The 22210-nt window shown below is 41.7% G+C and overlaps 1 protein-coding gene across 1 annotated transcript in view; it reads right to left on the reverse strand.

The window, feature by feature from the left end:
• LOC124613343 (nephrin-like) overlaps positions 1 to 22210 on the reverse strand; it is a 512361-nt gene that overhangs the window by 16146 nt on the left and 474005 nt on the right. Inside the window, exons 12-13 of the mRNA XM_047142040.1 lie at positions 378 to 492; positions 190 to 314 (exon numbers count right to left, since the gene is read on the reverse strand). Coding sequence (XP_046997996.1) covers positions 190 to 314; positions 378 to 492 — 240 coding nt within the window. The remainder of the gene's footprint in view (positions 1 to 189; positions 315 to 377; positions 493 to 22210) is intronic.

Here is a 22210-nt window from a genome sequence, read left to right on the forward strand (position 1 = left end):
ATCCAATTTCATTGCAACAACTGAGGTGGCTACTCCGAATGGAGTTAATTGAGATGGCCGCACTGCCGATCAAAGTGACGGACTAGCCCAGAAGTCAGGAAGAGAATGCGGCTCCGTGCATTGACCAAATTATACTGTACGAGCTACAGCTGAATACACGATGCGCATTAGAGCAGCTGGCGCCCGCACCGGAGTTGGAGGGTATGACGTCCGGGTTGATCTCGTCCTTGTCGTGCCGGTCGTGGCGCGCGGGCGCGAACAGCGCGGCAGCCTTCTCTTTGAAGGCGAGGTCGCCGGGCCGCGGAATGCGCCGCCTGCGGCCTTCGCCGCCCCCGCCGCCCCCGGCGCCGCCGTCGGCCGCGCCCCTGCGAGGGTGCCGCTTGAAGCGCGCTCTCAGCGTGCCCACCACCACGGCCGTCACCACCACCAGCACCAGCACCAAGCCGAGGAGCACCCCCAACAGCGGCGACATCTCCAGCTGGTCGGGCGGGCCTAAAACAGTGTGACCAAAAGCGTTGTAGTGTCGCCAGTCTCAGCATAAACGGCGCTGTGCTTAATAAAGTGAGCCGTACGTAGCTGACAGTGAATGCAGTTCATACAAGCAACAGGTTAGAGATTATTCTAGGTTCTAAAGCCACGTCATATTTCTTCTGAGAGATCGACATTTCGACCACACAACTGACATCTTCAAACGGTTCAAATGGCTCTGAGCACTATGGGACTTAACATCAGAGGTCATCAGTCACCTGGGACTTAAAACTACTTAAACCTAACTAACCTAAGGACATCACACACATCCATGCCCAAGACAGGATTCGAACCTGCGACCGTAGCGGTAGCGTCGTTCAAGACTGAAGCGGCTAGAACCGCTTGGTCACAGGTACCAGCCAGATATATTCTTCAGGAGCTCTTTGGGTTCATGGTGAGCCGATTCTGTGCACCAGAATATCATGAAGAAAATCCCATCGGGGGGAGGACATCGAATCGTCAATCGTACAGAAGAAATTGAAGCGGATGAAGACTAACAACCTCAAAGATTTTGCCAACAATGACAATGGTCACAAAGGCTTCAGACTTGCATTATCAACAGTATATTTTGGAGAATAATGTGAAAAATACGGAAGGGACATAAACAACACTACAATATAGTACAATAATACTCTTGAGAACCAGAGTATCTTGAAGAAAATCCTAGAATAGTGGGGAGGGGGGAGTAGCGAGGAACAGGAGAGGAATCGTTCGTGTAGAAGAAATTGAACGTAATGAGGCCTAACAATCTGAACACTTTAGCTTCAATGACAACAGTCAAAAAGCCCGAGGACTTGCATTAGCAATAGCTGTATTTCGGAAAAGTCTGCAGTCCATCATACGGCAAGTCCATAAACCCTAATACTACAATGCAGAATTGATAGCTCATCTGATGCGGCGTTGTAAGAAATAAGGGGGGGGGGGGGGGGGGGGAAGATTGGGTAGCAAGCCTTTCCGACAACGGGTTTTATCGGAGATGATTTCTGTCGAAACTCTGACGATGGTGACAGAACATATCAACCCACGACAGTTTGAACTACGAAGGAACAAGACTACGCATGCGGTTTTAAATAAAATAACTGTGTGTTTGACGAGAGCAACCAGTTGTCTATTTCTATATTTCTAGTGGGTTTTTCGCCGCACGAAAGTGAGGCTGTAGTGTTGTGTTTCGTTTTCTAGAAAGAAATAGTATATTTTTATTTTATCTTTACATGGAATTGATATTATTCCCTATAATTTTTTGTAGGATGCGACAAAGCTTAGCCCACGTAATAACAATGGGATGCCTACGGATACTTAAAATACCACAGTGGTGCTTTTGGGTTGTCTCGGACAAAACAATTTCGTACTGTATTGGACGAATCATATGGGTATAAATACAAAAATTTTAAGGGTATTTAGGCAGTAAAATAATAAGTCAAGATAAAAATGGGATGGAAATAATATCAAGTCGTAGACTAATGTGACTTCTTGAAATTAATAGCACGGAAGAAAATGACAAATACTCAGTTCCAGGAAGTTCACTGGGTGACTGACAAAGCTTTGTGGGATAATAAAGATGTTAGAAAATCTGATTTACGAACTAATAAGTATTATCCGAAAAATTCACAGAGGAACAGGAAACAGTATTGCGGTGCCATTTTAAAAATTTATCGTAAATGGGAAGCTTTCGTCCTTCAGTCAAGACAGCTTCTTAAATCCAGTATAGAAATATGCAGTGCAGCTGAAGATAAATAATTATTATTGGTTGAATAAGACAAGAATGGGAGCGGATAATGTATTTCCAATGAATAGGCATTAATATCTACGACTAAGAACAGCTGAATAGACGAGATGAGTCTGTTAGTGGCACCCAATCCTTTAGAAATCTGTCAACATGGTTCAGCAAGAAACATGCTCACAGATTTCTATAAGATTGGGTGCTACTAACAGACTTTTTTATACTGATCAGTGTAATGACCAGTTTAATGTCCAGTCCTACAAAAAAATTAAACGAACAAAACGCTAAGGGGGAACAAGCAAAAAAGAACCTCGAAAGTGTGCGTTATTATCAAATAGAACTTACTGGAACTGTAGGCATACAAGTGAAATGGCCTATTTCCCTCCTGATGATAAGAAATCTGACATTTGGTCAATCGACGTCACGTAAACAATCTGGCGTAATGAAGACTTTAATGTAAAATACTGCTCATTTGTGATCTTAGTAAGGGACATGTAAATTCAGTTATGGTCAAATGCTTTTAGCCTGATCTTAATTACCAAATTTATGACCCAAAATCGGTGCCAACTCTCTCCAAGTAGAGCACTTGCGCTCTTATATTTATGCAAGTCCAATTTATGTCATGCTTTCAGATTTATGTAAATTACAATTATGTGTGACTCGAAATGCCTGTCCCTCCTCTGCCTCTGCTCCTCTAGGTCAACTGAATGATGTATAAATGTCAGATCAGGCAGATTTAATGTAAGTTATAACCCAAAAATCACTTCAGATCATATGCAGATTATGTGTGACTTTCAAGTAATATTTGCAACTTTGTTTTCTGCAGTCTGCAGCAGAGTATTGTGCACAATGGCATTTTGTGCTATCACTCCAGTGAATGACCGCCTTTCATTGCTACTTACAGTTTTGTAGGAATTTGTTGCAACTTTGCTGCAACCTTGTTGTATTTTTCCTATTGTTCCAAGTACCCAACTTTAATCTCATCTCAAGAAGACACACATAGATTAAAATAAGTACAAGACGTCCAATACCTCAAATGTATAAAAATTAGTGCAGTTCATTATCAAAACAAATAAAATTTTATGTCAATAGTTAAATATTTGAAAATTACCTCAGTACAAGAAATACGCACTTGCTAAGTCTATATTTCACTGTAAGGAAGTCGTCCTTGCATCCTTAGCGATATAAAAAAAACTTTAGAGAAGTGCCACACTATGACATTACTGTGAAATAGTACAAGCATCGGAAAGTTCATGTTGAAACATTTATAGACACATGTTTCAACCCACACAAGACATTGTACACTGTAAACAATTAGTGGCACTTGTGCAACTATCACTGGATTTTCGTGGTCACGATTACGTGTTTATTTTAAAACATGTAAAATGCAGGATGTCTCCCGCAGGGTCTGATCAAAACCAGGCTTATCACTGCCTTCAGCCTGGGTCCACCCTGTCTCTGCGCTACAAATGTCACTGTCCACCACCACCAGCACCCCTGCACCGCACTTTCACTCCCACAGCCGATTCTCATCTGAGAGACGTAGGCACTGTCTCTGAGGATGATTTTACTAGTGCAGTGATGGCAGGAGGGACTGGCCAAGTGCTACCAACGGTACGTCCATAAGCACGCGGTAGTGCAGACAGAGAGACCTTTGCTTTAGAACTCAGGCAGGTTCCTGAAGAGGAAGAGACCAGTAGCCTTGAAATAAACACTAATATATATAACACTTAATAATCCGTATCTAATTACAAAACTGTAATTGCCTCTGTCTTATTAATGTTCAACGTACATTATGCATACACGAGCTGATCAAAACAATTTGACAGCAACGTACATTACTACCACTATTGTAGCGATTAGAAATGTGGCCTCTCCCTTGTAAGAGAGGTGTGTTAACACTCCAGCTCTCTGACATATTTTTTCCTGTAACGAGTCCTGTATAGTAAACACTCATATTTTGGAAGTACTATATTTAGACGAGTAAGGATGGCTATGCACATGTCGCTGTAATAGGCACTGCACATAGCTAGTCATCCAGGTCTATTCAGTCACTGTCGTGTGTAATTCATCTGTTCTCAAACCTCTTAATGTGCAGTAGGTATTAAACAGAAAAAAATGCAGAGAACATAAAAAACATAATACTGACCTGCAGAGGAGTTCTACGACTTTACCTTAGTGGAGCGTACTATATAGCAGTTGACTAAAATGTATATCCAAACATACAGTTGCACAATAATGCACATGATTTAACCACAGTGACGTCTTTAGCACTTCATGTACAGGATTACATAATATAAATACTGCTCCCAACCCTTTTTTAATGCACAGCTGCATACAGTTTTCGCTCCCCAGTAAAATAATGTTTTTTACCTCATCAAATTGCTTCCCAGTACTCCTCTGGCTGTCACATAATCCTTAGCTTTTTCTTGCTTTACTTTTTATTTTTAATGGGACGTATATGGACACCTAACCGACTTACAGCTGACTCAGAAACCGACGTTCCTACAATTCACTTTCGTGTACATAGGAACGATACAATTCAAAAAAGACATTAGGTTATTGTAAAACGGAGACTTTTAAGATTTTGGCAGTGGTGGCAAGAGAGAAAATATTTAACAGAATATAGTTCGCCATATGTCAGATGCTGCACTAACAACGGAAGGGACTTTCAATCTCGAAATACGTGAAATTACATGCAGATAACAGAAAATTCAGGTTACTTCGACGGTATAATGCTTTTCCTTCGTTTAAATTACGCTACCACGGCGACCGGATATACATACGACGGAGCGTCCCAAGTAAGAGTATTTCTATATCCACTTACTCGAAATGTATTAACATGTGCGTTAAAACATAAACAACAGCCAGTACTCCAGCATTGCAAAGTCCAACACGTCAATAATCAATCGATGTCCGCTAAGCACAAAATGAGGTCTGATGTGTAATATAGAAGCCATCCAGTCGATGAAAAGTCACTTTCCCCATATACATGCTATTAAAAGTGCACCAGCGTCCCAGTTTGACACACCATTTACGCTGTCTCCTTAAAATCCTTACGTGTGTTTGGTTGTGCAGTTATCTGGAAGTTACGGCTGCCAACGTGCTGTGTGGAGTTTCGGGGTAGCAAATACCCTCCGACCTGTGAGGATGGGTTCACACTGCCAAATACTGATGTGGCAATTAGGGAAATAGAGGTACTGACGTCAATGTGCAAACTGTACTTTAAAGTCAGAGTGATGTAACTGGTGCATTTCTCGCAGAAAACAGTTCATTAACGGCGAGAATGTAAAGGATAACAGATTAACGATTCCGCGGATCTATGATCAAATAAGCCTTCTTATTGCACCTGCTATTGTACTTCTCTTAATTTTCTCTCACACCACACATTGTTTATCTCATGTAGGCGAAATGCTGTTTGCCGTTGTTTACTACTTTCGCAAACAAATGCCCATTTAATGTAGTTTTATATTAGTTTCTGCAAAGGGTTACTCTGTTGCAAGATGCAGAACGCCCATTCAGCCTCGTTTGGATATGATGAAACCATCCTTTTCCTGCTGATTCAGATGGGAGTAGATGTTTCTCAAAATAATTGTTGTATCGTCTAAAGTAGTAAATATCGATTGATCTACTGATTTCTGTAAGCATTCAAGTTTGTGACTAGTTTCCATTGCTATTTAAAGTACATGCCGATATTTGGCACACCCTACTCATATCCATGGGTATTCATACCCTTTGTTCAAAGAAATACGTGAGCTTTGTCTGTACATTTCCCACAGCTTCTTGAATTTCGATATACGCCAGTTTTCATATTTTTCTGCTCCAGTTTTCTTTTCGTATGTGTAACACATTAACTCGACTTTTGGGTGTAATGTCTTTAATAGGTTATGTTTTAAGTATGTTACATACATTTCGTCTTATTCTTAAGAATTGTGTGTGACCACCATTCGTGTTAATCAATACTAAACCACCAATATCTATGTTTGACGGTTTTGTAAAGAATAATGTCAAAGATTGAGAATAGTAAGCTTTCTCCATAAGATTTATGTATAATACTTATATCGTCCTTGTTGGAGCCTGTATTAACAATCTCCACGTAGTTCACAGGCAAACAAATAAACCAAAGGCAGACAGAACATAATTTATCGTGGTCTATCCGCAATGATAGTCTGTAAGGTTTATTTCCACTCTAGTCAACTTTCAGGCATTTTTGTTGACACAGCACACAAATTTCGGAACACTATAAATGCAAGCTATCCGATATTTACTACTCATGGAAGTGACTAGCATGCATAGCACCAATACTGTTTGTGATAAACACGCATAGACAGCTCTCTACTTGACTGGAAACGCTGTCCGTTCTGTAGCTATAAACTTTGGTTTCATATATGTTTCATGTTCTGTAGCCAAGGAAGATATAAGAGTTTGTCATACACGCATACCAAGGCACTTGATGAAATCAGTAAGGTGGTTACTGATATCTTTGTTGTTAGACTCGTGATTTGATATATAAATTTATTATGCCACGTTTTTCAAAATGAATATTGTGGTTTTTAGGCTTTGCAGTATTTATGCAACATATAGTACACATCAAATTAAAGAACAACTCAGTCATCTTTGTTTTTAAACATGTTCTGATACACTGTTTCCTGTGTCTTACATTAAAATGAGGTATTAGGAAATATGGCGACTTATGAATAGAAAACTTTTTGAATTTCATAATTTTCAAGGTCTGATTCTGTTATTACAGTGCAACGTGCATTCTGTATTAAGTTCCTTTGTATGTAATCCTCCAAATGATAATAACATTCGCAAATGGTAATATGGTTTGAAGGTAGCTGCTGTCTTAGGAAACAGAAGAGTATGGGGCGACCTAGAGTAACGTCCGTGTGGAGACTCTTCGTTCGCAATTGTTACAAGCTCCAACAGATACAGATTACGGTTAACGTATCAACTTTGGTAAAGAAATGTTGCTGAATGACGATGAAGATTTTCTGGATGGTGTCATTTTCCGTGATGAATCGATATTTCACCTAGCATTAACCGTGTACACACATAATGGTTGCAGCTGTGGGTCACCAAATGCAAACGAGATGATACAGGTGCCACGAGACTCCCCTGAACTGAAATTCTTTGTGCCACATATCGGAAGAAAGATTGTAGGCCTTTTTTCGGTGAGACAAATGTAACGGTTCTTTGTAATCTTGATGCATTACATCTATGGCTCTTTTTTGAACTGGAAGAAGCTGAACCACAAGACTGTGTTTGGCAACTATATGGTGCGCCGCCTCTCTGGCATAACTCAGAACACGAACGCTGGATTCAATGCAATGTGCTGGATGGCAGAGCTTCTTTCCCGTGGTCACCAACTTCACTCTGTCTTATGCTATACGATTTTTACCGCTGGGGGTTTAAAAAGTATCAGTTGCATGTGTCTCCGCTACCACCTACCTATGTGACTTACGAAATAGTATGTATGTAGCTGTTGCAACAATTACTCCTGATGCACTGATTAGGGTTTGAGAAGATCTGCCCTGTCGTCTCGATGTGTGCCAGATTGTAAGAAAAACTGTTTGGTTGTTTTTTCATTATTAATATTGTAAGCTGAATGTAATAAGCACTACAAAGGCTTAAAATACAGATATTAATTTTGAAACCCCCAGGACATTTTTACTCCACAATAGCAGCTCACCCACGTCAAACAGTCAACCCTAGCCGTCTTACCGTTGTTTTCAATCAAATTACTGTTACCCTGATAGTCTCCTTGCATACATATGTCGTGATTTGATATTAGTCACATCTCCATTTTTTTAAAAGGCGTATCAAAACCTGGCATTGTACACATGTTCATAATAGTCATCTACACAATGGGACTGCAATAGCTCAAGCAGATCCACCTTTAGTATGACCACATTAACATCAGCCAATTCCATGTTATATAGTATAATTATGTGATGTTTATGCTTCTTTGAAAAGGTTTGTGGCTATTCCTTGCCTAATAATTGCAATATATCTCTTCCAGTCACATCGTCATTCCTGTGTAGCTGAAACAGTACCACGGTCCTGGCGCCGTGTTTCACAGAGGTGAAATAAGACAAATAAGTATATATTGTTAAACTACACACTCATCTCTTTCTTTGATATTACAAACAGTTCCTCTTCCAAATGTTCTCGACAGTCGGATTGATCATAGATTTTAACCACTGTAATGTTGCCAAAATACGGCTCTGTAGGAGGTGTGTAAACATTTAAATTCTTCCAGGGAGCATACCACTTTCTGTGTAATTTACGTGGTCAGTAACAGTCACAAGAATAACTAGTTTCTCCAATAACAACCACAAACTAAAGTGGTCTTTGGTAAGGCTCGTACTCCTCCATAATAAATGAGGGATACTTAGCACTTAAGGTGAATCCATGTTGACACTTTATGCTGTTATAGAGGACTGGGTATCAAGCCTCCCCGAATACTGTATAGATCCAAGAGAGTAACACCTTCAGCTACGTGGTCATGTCCGCACATCCAGTCATATCTTCTAAATTTGATTGTTCTTACAGTACAATTGCGGCTGACTTCGTGATCTGATTGAAGTTGCGACTAGAACTGGTACTTAACTGAATATTTTTATTGATAAATCTCTGTGTGTTTGGATGAATCGAATGTGTTAGATCTCTTGCTTCTGTGAAGTTTCGTTGATAGGAGACGAGGCACGGGCGGAATTAAAGCTGGGGAGACGGATCGTGAGTCATGCTTGGGTAGCACAGTTGGTAGAGCACTTGCCCGTGAATGGCAAATGTCCCGAGTTCGAGTCTCGGTCCGGCACATAGTTTTAATATGCCAGGAAGTTTCGAAATAGGAGACGATTTAGAAGAGACAGGGGATCCAGTATTAGAATCACAATTTAAAATGGCTTTGGAGATTTTAAGATCAAATAAGACACAAAGGGTAGATAATATTCAATCATAATTTCTAAAATCATTGGGGAAATGGCAACAAAACCACTATTCACGTTGGTCTTTGGAATGTATGAGTCTGGCGACATACCCTCTGACAAGCATCATCCACACAATTTCGATGACGGCAAGAGCTGACTAGTGCGAGAATTAACGCAACATCAGCTTAACAGCTCATGCATCCTATTTACTGAAAAGAATAACACACAGATTGGAAAAGAAAATTGAGGATGCGGTAGACGACGATCAGTTTGGCTTTAGGAAAGGTAAAGGCACAAGCGAGGTAATTCTGACGTTGCGGTTAATACTATAAGTAAGACTAAAGAAAAATCAAGACGCGTTCATAGGATTTGTCGACCTGGAAAAAGCGTTCGACAGTGTAAAATGGGGCAAGAAGTTCGAAATTCTGAAAAGGCAGGGGTAAGCTATAGGAAGAGCTTGGGCATATACAATATATAGAACGGACAAGAGGGAATAACAAGAGTGTACGACTAAGAACAAAGTGGTTAGCACACTGGACTCGCATTTGGGAGGACGTCGGTTCAATCCCGCGCCCAGCCATTCTGATTTAGGTATTCCGTGATTTCCCTAAATCGCTTCAGGCAAATGCCGGGATGGTTCCTTTGACAGGACACGACCTACTACCTTCCCCATCCTTCCCTAATCCGATGAGATCGATGACCTCGTTGTTTAATCTCTTCCTCAAATCCACCCACCACACATGGACTCTAATTCGTCGCTGCTTTTAGGCGTCCGCAGCTATGTCGTAGTGTTAGAGTGCTCTCAGGAATCGTAAGAGGGATGTCTTGTAATAAGACAAGGATAAAATCCTTACAGCGAAACGTAGGAAGAGCGTATTTGTTGCTTGTTACACTGCGCCAATGCGCAAACATTAAAGTAGTTGGATATCAATGTATTTGTTTAAATAATTCACTATGGTAGTTGCTAAACATTTAAACTTTCATATTTCCGGTAATATAAGTGTGTTCTCCTGTATGTAGTTAGAAATTGATATTTGTAATACTTGGAGAAAATAGTAAAGTTTTCCATAAAGTTGTAACAGTTACTAAAAAACTGTAAAAAGCAAAGGAAGGCGTCCATGGACCACAGACATTAAGTCACAACGAACATGAGCTCTATAGGTTGGTTGGGGATATAGTGCAAAATGCCGAGAAATTCAACTTTCCGAATAATGAAGCTAGAAGCGAACACATATTGACACTTATTATGTAGCATTAATATGCACAGAGCAGGTTAAAATTTCTTTTATGAATCTGACCACTGTTACAGGAGAAAATGGAAGAAAAAAAAGTTCCAATGTGTGTCAAATCATATGGGACTTAACTGCTGAGGTCATCAGTCCCTAAGCTTACACAGTGCTTGACCTAAATTATCCTAAGGACAAACACACACACCTATGCCCGAGGGAGGACTCGAACCTCCACCGGGACCGGCCACACATTCCACGACTGCAGGGCCTAGACCGCTCGGCTAATCCCGCGAGGTGAAATGGAAGAAAAGAGACAATTTTTCGAACTACGAAGTTCGTTTAAGTCCAAAGACCTGTCATGAATATCACATACGAGGCTCGAAAATAAAAGCTTAGCGGAATCCTTTATTGATCTCAGTACTCTTTTGTACACATAAAATTGCTGCCATCCGACAACTGTACAAATCGGGAAAAATTAAAGCGCCATTATTGTGCGTTTCAGCATACCACGCTGTCTTTTCTGTCATAAACGGGACAACGAGGCCTACATAAAGACGTTGTTACCTGTTGGCAAGAAGGATGGCGAAAATGTAAAGCTGGCAGGTAAAGTGATTTTGTTATCCGAACAAATAACCGCTATCGTGAGACACAGAACACAGAGGATATGATTCATACATCAACTGATGGTGGCACATGGTTATCCCGAAACTGTTCGCTTCCGTTTGGAAAAACCTGGGAGAGCTCTTCCAACCCAGACGCCGACTCCTCTGTACGACTGATACGGCAACTCTGATCAGCCAAACAGTCAATATTGAGCGACGGCATATCACAGACCCTCACCCAATATGCAGTAATCACCAGAATGGAATGGCGTGCTTAACTATTGCCTTGAATCTGACCGCACTTGCTTGGGATCGTTTGAAAGTTAAAGTGCACCGTCGCAGGATAATGATGATGATGATGATTGGATTGCGGAGCGCTCAACTGCGCGGTTATCAGCACCTGTACAAATTCCTACCTTTGCTCAGTCCAATCTCGCCGGTTTATGAATGATGATGAAATGATGGGGACAGCACAAGTACTCAGTCATTTCCAGGCAGGTGAAAATCCCTTACCCCGCCGAGAATCGAACCCGGGACCCCGTGCTCGGGAAGCGAGAACGAGATCGCGAGACCACGAGCTTTGGACCCGTCTCAGGAACTCTTCTCACACTCTGTAGAGCAGCAATCGTAGAACGAGAAAGATATGAGAAGTGGCGTCTCTTACTGTCTCTGAAACTTCGTAGGTAGCGTGGAAATAAGAATTCAAGTGCGTTACAGTGAACAGTGTGGAGGAAGGCGATACGGAATATTATCCCATTATTTGTTAATTACACAAATGTGCAATTACGAAGAAGTTGCTTTCATTTTGGTTCCACGAAGAAAGCGAACAGAAGATTCAACTTTAACTTTCCTTCGATCAGTCGACATGGAGATCACTCGGGTTGAAACACAAACTGGGGCTGGAGCAGAACAGTGATATAAACTGCCCGTGTCAGTTTCAAAGAAACCATCTGAAAAAACGTCGAAATGTGTAGGTAAATCAGAAAATACTTTTACGGCTAGACGTAACTTCTGACTCGTAGAGGTATTTACAGTATTCAGTAACACGTTACCACGTACATCACCAGGTCCTCATGCTCTTTTACAAAAATGTGTTGCGGCCATTGTTACAAATGGCCTTCATGAGGATGTTGTACATACAGTGACAGAAGCATTAGTCTATAAAATAAAATGGTAACGAGTTGGCAAATCCAGAAACAGACGACTGAAGATGAAAATAGCCGCGAAAATCTACGCTGTTACACGGATTAGCGAACATGTACTCATGAAATAAAGACCTATAAAATTTTGCAAGTCTTTAATCATTGAGAAATAGAAGCTAACTTTGCTTTTTCGGACATCTGGCATTTTTACAGTTCGAAAATCACGATTCAATTAAAAAAGTTGTTCTTCACATCAATAATTAATGAAGTCGCCAAAACGTGTTTGTGTCAATTTATGAGCCTTTGGTGTCGCGGAAAATGGAACTACACATAACATGTATTAGTGAAACATAATTTGTGGAGAAAACGAGAAGTCGGGTAATGTTTCGTAAACCGTTCCGGCTTCATACGATTCTCGTGACCGTTCACCAATGCAACTGGAAAGATTCCAAGTGACAGCAATTTCATTGACTTCAACACTGATATGATTGTACATACCGGTGAATGAGTAAACATATCCTGTGGGCCACTGTCAAAACATGGTAATTAGGACAACAAAATTTCGGTTCCACAGAGCGATAAAGTGCAACAAGCAGCGCTCGGACCAAATTACCTCAACACTCTCTCCTGGGACGATCCAAACCCACATACTGCCTGATCGTAACAGCAACTACTGTAAACAGACCGTTTTATTAATTATTGTCGAATTTCGTGAGTGATTAATAACATTACCGAGGCCCGGCTTTAACTAGAAACTCGTCGTGTTATGTAGTTGCCAGCAATTACGTTTGATACCGACTGATCGTAGGACTTCGTCTAACAGCGCAGAATATTAAATAAATTTAAGCATACAACTGTTTTATTTATGGAATAATAGTGAAAAAATTCACATGGTACTGAGGGAAAACATGAATGCAAACGCTTCACGTCGCGAAAGTATATACCACAACTACAGTGTTATAGATGGTACAATTAATATTCTAACATTTAGTTAATGTGCTATAAGCTTTTATTGTCTCAACCTGATGATAATTCGCTGTTCTGTAGTCACATCATCACTTTTTAAACTAGACGCACGCGTGACGATCGCTATCTTTTTAAAGCCCTAATAAGCTCTGTTAGGGGACACCACGGGAATACCGACATACCAGGAAATATCGATAGCATGGTTTGTATGTTGAGTGGAGCTGTAGACAGGGAAAGTTAATTGTACAATGTAGTGGACTATCCCAGAAATAGGGTACAGGGTGGACGGATTCTTCTAAAACATGCTCTTACTGCAGCACTAAAAATTAATTGTTTTTGAATTCTGTTATTTTTTGTTTATGTTTAAAGAGACGAAGTGCTCCAGTACTTTTAAATTATAATATCTGTAACGTAAGCTGATAGAATGTTTGCTAGTGTGTCTTACCATGAATTTTATAACATGACGAGCATTTTAAATGTCAGTAAGGTCTGACTTCCGCAGTGTTGTTTGAGTGGTGTAAAATCTACAGACGAATATCAGGAAATGTCGACAAAGAGTCTGTATTACCCATTCTGCTTCGTTGGCAACGAAAGAACTATCCCTGGACGGAACAAGGACGACATAAGGAGACTATCAATAGATAATGGGGCATTCATGGCCAAGAGATATCTGCTAGTATCAAACATAGGCATTGACGAAGAGATTTCTGAGAATGTACGTCTGGAGCACAGCATTGAATGGTAGCGAAACATGCATTATGGGAAAAACGGAAAAGAAGATAATCGAAGCATTTGAGACGTGGTGCTACAGACCAATGCTGAAAATTAGGTCGGCTCATATGGTGAGGAACGAGGAGATTCTCCGCAGAATCAACGAGGAAAGAGATATACTGGAAACACTGACAATAAGAACGGACAGGTTGACAGTACATTTGTTAAGACAGCATTGATTAACTTCCATGGTGTTAGAGGGAGCTGTAGAGGTTAAAAACTGTAGAGGAGGACAGGGACTAAAAAAAAGAAGATAACTGGGTATATCAGTTTGTGCGGCCCTTGACCGCAGAAGGCAAAGGTCCGGCCCGGTTTCGAGGCCGGCCGCCGTGGCCGAGCGGTTCTAGGCACTTCTGTCGGGAGCCGCGCTGCTGCTACGGTCGCAGGTTCGAGTCCTGCATCGGGCTTGGTTGTGTGTGATGTCCTTACGTTTAAGTAGTTATGAGTCTAGGGGACTGTTGACCCCAGATGTTAAGTCCCATAGTGTTTAGAGCCATTTGAACCATTTGAACAGGTTTCGATTCCCTATCTGGCACAAGTTGCCAGAAAGTTTCGTATTAGCGTCCATTCTACTGCAGAGTGAAAATTTCATTCTGGAAACAATTCCCCTAGGCCGTGGTCAAGACATTTCCCCCCAATATCCTTCTTCCAGGAGTGTTAGTCCCGCAAGGACTAATTCTGTGAAGTTTGGATGGTAAAGAGATGAGGTGCTAGCAGAAGTAAAGCTGTGAGAACGGGTCGTGAGTCGTAATCGGGTAGTCCAGATGGTGCAGCATTTGTCCGCAATAGGCCAAGGTCTCCAGTTCCAATCGCGATTCGGCAGGAAGTTTCATCTGACGATTAGCACTTAAAAGGTAGAAACTACAGTTGGCAGGAAAAAGAGTGAAATTATTTTTAACTTTTGTTCGAAGTTAATAATTGCTTCTTTATCGAACACTGGACGAGAATAATCAGGATTATTAGTCTTAACAAAAGCTGAATCTCAATGTTTACTGTCATATCCCATGAACTATATTTCGTACACATTTGCAGGTATATGGAGTGGTATTTATTGACACTGTCTCCAAAAAGTATTGTGAATGCAGTTAGTAGCAGAGTGGCAATAAATTAAAATCTCATGCCTCATGCTGAAGATGTACTACATGAAAAGCGAAAGTGTAGTAAGCGATAAACCTTTATTTTATGGCTGATATCAGCGAGGAAAACTTCTTAAATGATTTCAAATTATTTGTTAAGTTCGTTGGAACTCTCAAATACTGGATCAATATTTTTTGAGAAATTTGCAGGCCCTTATGCCTCAATACAAACATAACCTTTCTTTCACTATTACCTCTTATTTTGTTAAAGAGTTTGTATCTCAAAATAAGTAGATTTCGACATCACTTTAAATTTTTGATCCCGGTCAATAACTTTATGAACCTCTAATAATCGTATTTTTGTTGCCTCTTGAAGCCGTTACGTAATCAAATTTAAACTGAGACCTTTCGATAGTTTCAGCCGTTTAGTAATACAGACTGCCGTTTTGGCAACGTGTTATAGAGCTAAATACACCACTCGGTACCGCCCTCAGGTACTGACTGTGTTATCGAACGCAGATTTAACCCGAAAATGGATCGTGAGTCGTGCTTCGGTAGCGCAGATGGTAGAGCACTTGCCCACGAAAGGCAAAGGTCCCGAGTGCGAGTCTCGGTCCGGCACACAGTTTTAATCTACCAGGAAGTTTCATATGAGCGCACACTCCGCTGCAGAGTGAAAATCTCATTCCTACCGTACACGCCTGGAATGGATTGAAAAGGGCTGTTTATGGACGAAATGACCCACCAACCACTCTGAGGGATCTACCCCGAATCGCCGTTGAGGAGTGGGACAATCTTGGCCACAGTGCCTTGATGAACGTATGGATAGTATGCCACGACGAATAGAGGCATGCATCAATGCAAGAGGACGTGCTACTGTGTATTAGAGGTACCAGCGTGTACAGCAATCTGGACCACCACCTCTGAAGGTCTCGCTGTATGGTGACACAACATGCAATGTGTGGTTTTCATGAGCAATAAAAAGGGGGGAAATGATGTTTATGTTGATCTGTATTCCACTTTTCTGTACAGGTTCCGGAACTCTCGGAAACGAGGTGATGAAAAACTTTTTTTGATTGGTGTGGTTAGTTTTAAGAGTCGTACTCGAATGTGCAGTCTCTGAATTTTGACAAAAACTCTCACCCTGATGTTATTACCATATGTCTATGATCAGCGCGGTTGTGACTACCTGTGTAGACAGCTTGGCCTTCCTTGCCTTATTGTTTGATACACAGGGTGGATAGAAACAGACAGAAAACCTTGTAAGGGTGTTGCAGTGTAGGATGTGCCGAGAAATAATTGTTGAAAGAAATTCGATACTTCGCACCGTTTCCGATTTAATTAGCACTGACCTTAGCCAATCAGGCCATCGCGTGCGCAAGCAAATTCATAACGCTCCAGATATAATCAATGTCAGCTGTACTGGTAGCGCAGGTGTTAGTGCAAGAGGCTGCCCGGCGTTTGGCTCGGGTTCTATCCTAACTACCGTCCCAAGTCCAGTTCTTGCTTCGCTGCCTTGTCCGATCTTAGCACACCAAACGAAGACCACTTTCGGAGGTACTTTCTCTAGAGAGCCCCTTGGATTTTGCGCGCAGTAGCCTGATTGTCTAATTTCAGTGCTAATCGTTGTTAACTCGGCAACGGTGTAATATATGTTTTTTTTTTTTTCTTAAACATCATTTCTCGGCTCAACGTATCCAGCAGCAACGTAACAAGCCTTCCAGACTGTTTCTGACCATCCTGCATATACGACGCTCTATATTCGGAGCGCTTCGCGGAATGGTTTTTATTACGAGAACACTAACTGTCTTAGGCCTTGGCTCCTACCACAATTGTATGACGTCACGATTCTTGTCCAGTCTTTATATATCAATAACAAAAATTGTAAGTACTGTACACCTACCAATAAGTTACGGAATATAATGAAAAATTACTTTTTACTACAGTGAACACCCATACAAACAGGTACACATGCCTAATATCGTGTAGGGCCTACTCGAGCAAGCAGCGGTGCTGCAACACGACGTGGCATGGATTCGACTAGTGTCTGGAGTACTGCTGGAGGAAACTGACACCATATATTTGGGGGAGGGCGGGGGGGGGGGGCAATTTCTTCTGAACAGCACACTGCCACGTATCCCATATCCCATATATGATGAATAATGTTCATGTCAGTGGGGTCTAGTGGCCAGTGGAAGAGTCTAAACTCCAAATAGCGTTGCTGGAACCACTCTGTAGCACTTCTGGGCGTGTGGGCTGTCATATTGTGCTACTGCAACTGCCAAAGTCAGTCGGAATGAGCTGTGGACATGAATGAATGGAGGTGATCAAACAGGATGCTTACGTGAGTGTCACCTGCCAGAGTCGTACTTAAACGTTTCAGGGGTCTCATATCACTCCATCTGCGCACGCTGCACACCATTACGGAGCCTCCACCTGCTTGTACAGTCCCCAGCTTACTTGCAGCATCCATGGATTCATGATGGTGTCACCACACCGTGCACATCCACCAGCTCGATACAATTTGAAACGAGACTCGTCTGATCAGGCAACACGTTTCCAGTCATCAACAGTCCAATGCCGGTGTTGACGGGCTCAGGCGAGGCGTAAAACTTAATGCAGTGCAGTAAGGGTAAACGATTTGGCTCTCAGCTCCGAAATCCCATATAGATTATGTTTCCTTGTATGGTTCGCACGCTGACATTTGCTGACTGCCAGCTGTGAAGTCTGCAGCAATTTGTGGAAGGGTTGCGCTTCTGTCACGCTGAACGATTATCTTCAGGCGTCGTTGACCACGTTCTTGCAGGATATTTCTTTCCGTCCGCAGCAATGTTGGATATTTCGTGTTTTGCCGGTTTTCTGTTATTCACGGTACACTCGTGAAATGCTCGTACCGGAAAATCCCCACTTCAACGGTACCTGGGAGATTCTGTGTCCCATTACTCTTGCACCGACTATAGCACTACGTTCAAACTCACTTAAATCTTGATACCCTGCCAGTGGAGCAGCAGTAACCGATCTTAGGCAGACACTACTTGTTGTCTTATATAGGCGTTACCGTCCGCAGCGCCGTATACTGCCTATTTGCGTATCCCTGTATTTGAATAAGCATGTTTGTACTAGTTCCTTTGGCGCTTCAGTGTAAGTTTCAGGAAGGTGAGGTAAGGATATTGTAGTTATTATACAACCTAATGAAAAAGAAACACAACAGCTGGAAGGAAAGGAGGAAACGTAAGGAAACCTTACAGCCTGAGAAGGTACGTGATGTTATCTCGGTATTTAAATTTCCTAAGATCTTGGCAGTATGAAGCAACTTACCAATATGAAGCTGCAGTTCCTCTGACTCGGATTGCAATCACTGATACTGTTGGGAAGAGTGTCTAAGGCCGTTTTATCCTCTACTCACGCGAACTGGCATACTACTGTTTTAGATGGTCCTTGATATTGTGGATATTGCCACTACGACGTAGTGCACTTCCGAACTGGTCCCAGACGTTCTATCGGGGGCAGATCTAGGAATATTCCAGGCCACGGAAGTACCTGAGCATCATATAACCCGTTAATTAATTAACCATGTGTCGATGAGCATATTCCTGTTAGAAAATAACACAACAATACCATCGTTGAGAGGTAACACAAGAAAACCCAGCATGTCCATGAGGCACCTTTGTTGTGCCGCTAGCGTTCCCTCAATCAGTACTAGCCGTGGCCTGAAGTCTTCCCCAATGGATTCTCAAAACTGTACGCCAGAAGTAAAATTGTTAAGAATTGGAATCTCCCCAGGTCGCCACGATACTCACAGACCATGGTCATCCTGGAGAGTGCAGAACAGTGTTTCATAGCTGAACACAATGCAACACCATTCATCAGCTGAGCACGCATCCTGATCCCGTCACGACTCCAGTCACAGGCCATGTGATAGTGATAAAGGATTCATAATTCCCTAGTCTGGTTGCTGGTAATCTCCGACCAAATGTGCGGGATTACACAGAATGTTACAGGGAGTCCACTACCAGTTTTCGGATGTCAGTTACAGATGTGAATGCGTTACGATGTGTTTGATACACAATATAGCGACCCTCTCGTGTGGTAGTCATACGTGATCGACAGGAACCTTGACGGAGATTAGGCTTGCCCTTCTGTTCTCAGGCAGGCCATCACTGGCCCACGGTCACCACCGAATTGTGGACGGATCAGGATACTGCACGATTTGACCATCTAGCCAAATGGAGACACACTACATGGCCACTTCCAAAACCTGTCAGGAGCTGATAAAGCTGATGACGCTGTCTCATATGAGTACGTGACATCCCGGTGTCCTTCAAATTAATCACTCAACAACTGATGTGTCCTTCAAATTAATCACTCAGCAACTGACCCTGTTCAAGACGCTATATGCCTGGTAACAACACTAAATACCAACAAATCTAACGCATTCTGGTTGCTGTTCTAGTTGTCACAGAAAACTGCAGCTCTAATCACTTACACACATATGGATGGTGTCTACAAACAGGGAGTTTCATTGACAACAGACCTTGTCATTTGGGTGCTTAACTTTTTTCGCCCGTTATGCATTTCTCAATGTTTTTACGGCACCCAGGAAAGTAAGACAGTAATTTCACCGTTGGTAAAAACGTTTAATCTGATGTAACAGCATAACTTTCAGCAGTTTTATCCTCCCTGTATACAATTACAAGTATGTTAATTCAATAAAACCTACTTTTACGTGGAGTTCGGTGTAATCTGTCTAGTGTAACTACTTTTTTATTTGAAGTGAGAATTTCGAAATTTTACTAAGTTTTGGAATCAGGAAGCTAATGGTGCGCTGCGGCTTTTGACCATTGTATGTCAAATATTTTAGCTACAGTCTATTTCTGAACCGACCTCTCAGAGCACACTATCTTTCACGCCATGTTTTTGAAAAGTTCTACTAGTTTCACATTGATAAACAGACACATTTTTTGTCGTGCTTTACTCAGGGAAAGATCACTGTTCAGTAAAATATTGCCTGATCAGTGAAATATAAATGATAATGCCAGGATCGCTCATAATGATCGGAAAGGGTTGGGTGACAGAAGTAGCTGCTATAACAAGTTGCTCACGAGTCAGTGCAGGATGATCTAAAGCTCGTCCACGACATGTGCTACTGCGGGCCGCAGACGACGAGGCGCTCTATCCACGCCTCTCCACATTCTCCCACGGATGTGTTACACTTTGATAAATTTTAGGACTGTGTTTTAGGGAACTTCGAAATGAGAGCGATGAAGCGGTCTGTGCGTACTTTTTAGTGGCTGTCTTCCCTAATGTAGCCCATGTTAAAATGTGTGTGGCAAGTCTGGTGTTTTGGATGTCATGATGTGAATTATACTACGTTTGTTGATCAATGTTCTCCAGTTAAGTAGAGCAAATTTACAGACGGCAACCACCTAGCAACTTTTCCATGTTACGAAAACAGTAGTAGTAGGTTTGCTTTCTCTCGAAGGCAGCTGTTAGGAAGGAAAATTTCTGTCACTGGCGACTACGTTTTTAAGTCACAGAGTGCAGACGAACTGGTCGTACTTCCTTGAAATTAATTCAAGACTATAATCTTTTTGTTACAAAAAATTGCGTGGAGGATATTAGTAAGCAATAGTAGTCCCTTCCAAGTATTAACTTATATTACGTATGTGCTATGACGGAGAATATAAAAGTTTTAAGCAAGACACCTGAAAAGAAACCTAGAGTTGCGAGTATTCCAAGGTCACTGTTTCGCAAGACGCCGAAGTGGTGCCCAATTGAAAGACTTGCACCAGCCGGTAGAGCCACAGGACATTTATTTTTATTTACTGTTCCTCCATTGTTTTTCAAGTGTCACAAACGTTTGCGCTTCCACTGTAGAATGGCAAGCAAAGATATTTTCCTCGCAGGAGAATTCAATGTCTATGGAAATCAGTAGGAGGGAGAATATGACCAAAAGCAATTCCATAGAAGAAAAGTAAATGTGTAATTTCCCCTACACATCCCCACACACCAGTGTCGCTAAAAAAGCGCATGACAAAATGTTAGTTGTTTTCACACTAACTATTTCCTTATTCTAACTGACTGATCAGCAGTATTCAACAACTCCAAGGAAATTTCTTTTAGTAACATCGTTTGTCGGTGAAATACACTTTCATGGATCCTTCCAAGGAGCCTCTGTCTTTCATCGATCATTTCTACGACTATGTTTCTATGGTCGTTCACCTTGAATTATTCCAGTCACGCAACTCTGAATACGCGTCCTAGACAGTGATTAAATTCCGATTCTATTTCTTGACGTAAACTGTTAGTTCTCCCGTCTGCCCATGTTTTTGAGTATCGTTATAGTTTCATAAGGACGTATGTCCTTGTATAAAATTATGTGGTCTCTGAACAGACTCAAAGTAATAGGAGTGTTACGTGCAAGTTCATATACAAGTATCTTGGACTGTAATGGTTTGACTTCCTATAGGAAGGGAAGTGCGTAGACTCAAACTCTCAGAACCGGAATGTGCTTTGAATATAAATCGCTCATCCAGAAAACAGTGGTATGACTCATTCGTATGCAGAACGGAGCTGTTCTCTGCTCGTGCCATTGGACGGTGACAAAACTTTGTCCAAATCGAACAATGTAGATGAAAGTTTGCAGATCAAGGACGTTACGCTTAATATACTGCCACCGTAGACGATGAAATACTATCAACCACTTCCTTTGTACTACTTTACATACTATATGCCGTGCGTGGTAAGGATCGTTGGTCGTGTAAAACTACAGTGTGAAAACTCAGAAGTGACGTTATACGATCATCATTTCATCATCAGACTTTACTGTGCTATACAATCAATTTTCTGCACTGAAGTACGAGGGGTGTTCAGCAAGGAACGCAGCACACTTTTTTCTGAGAGCAGGTTGGTTTTATTTAGATTCCAATACACCACATTGTCCCCCACTCTTCTGGCTACAAAAACCGATTTTTTCAACATTATCGTCGCCATTACTTCACCGGCTGACGGAGCGGCTTTGAACTTTTTCTTCCGAAGAGATGTAATATGGCGCCACTTCATGGATTGCCGTCTTGTTTCCGGTTCGAAGTGATGAACCTATGGTCCATCGCCTGTGACGATTTTCGACAATAAGCTTTCACCATCAGCCTCGTAACCCGCAGTCAAGTACGCGTAGATGATTCTTCGTTGCTCCTTGTGGTCTATTGTTAGTTGGCCGTCGGGCACACAACCTTGAGTACCCA

Source organism: Schistocerca americana, chromosome 4, assembly GCF_021461395.2.
Source record: "Schistocerca americana isolate TAMUIC-IGC-003095 chromosome 4, iqSchAmer2.1, whole genome shotgun sequence".
Lineage (NCBI taxonomy): Eukaryota > Metazoa > Arthropoda > Insecta > Orthoptera > Acrididae > Schistocerca > Schistocerca americana.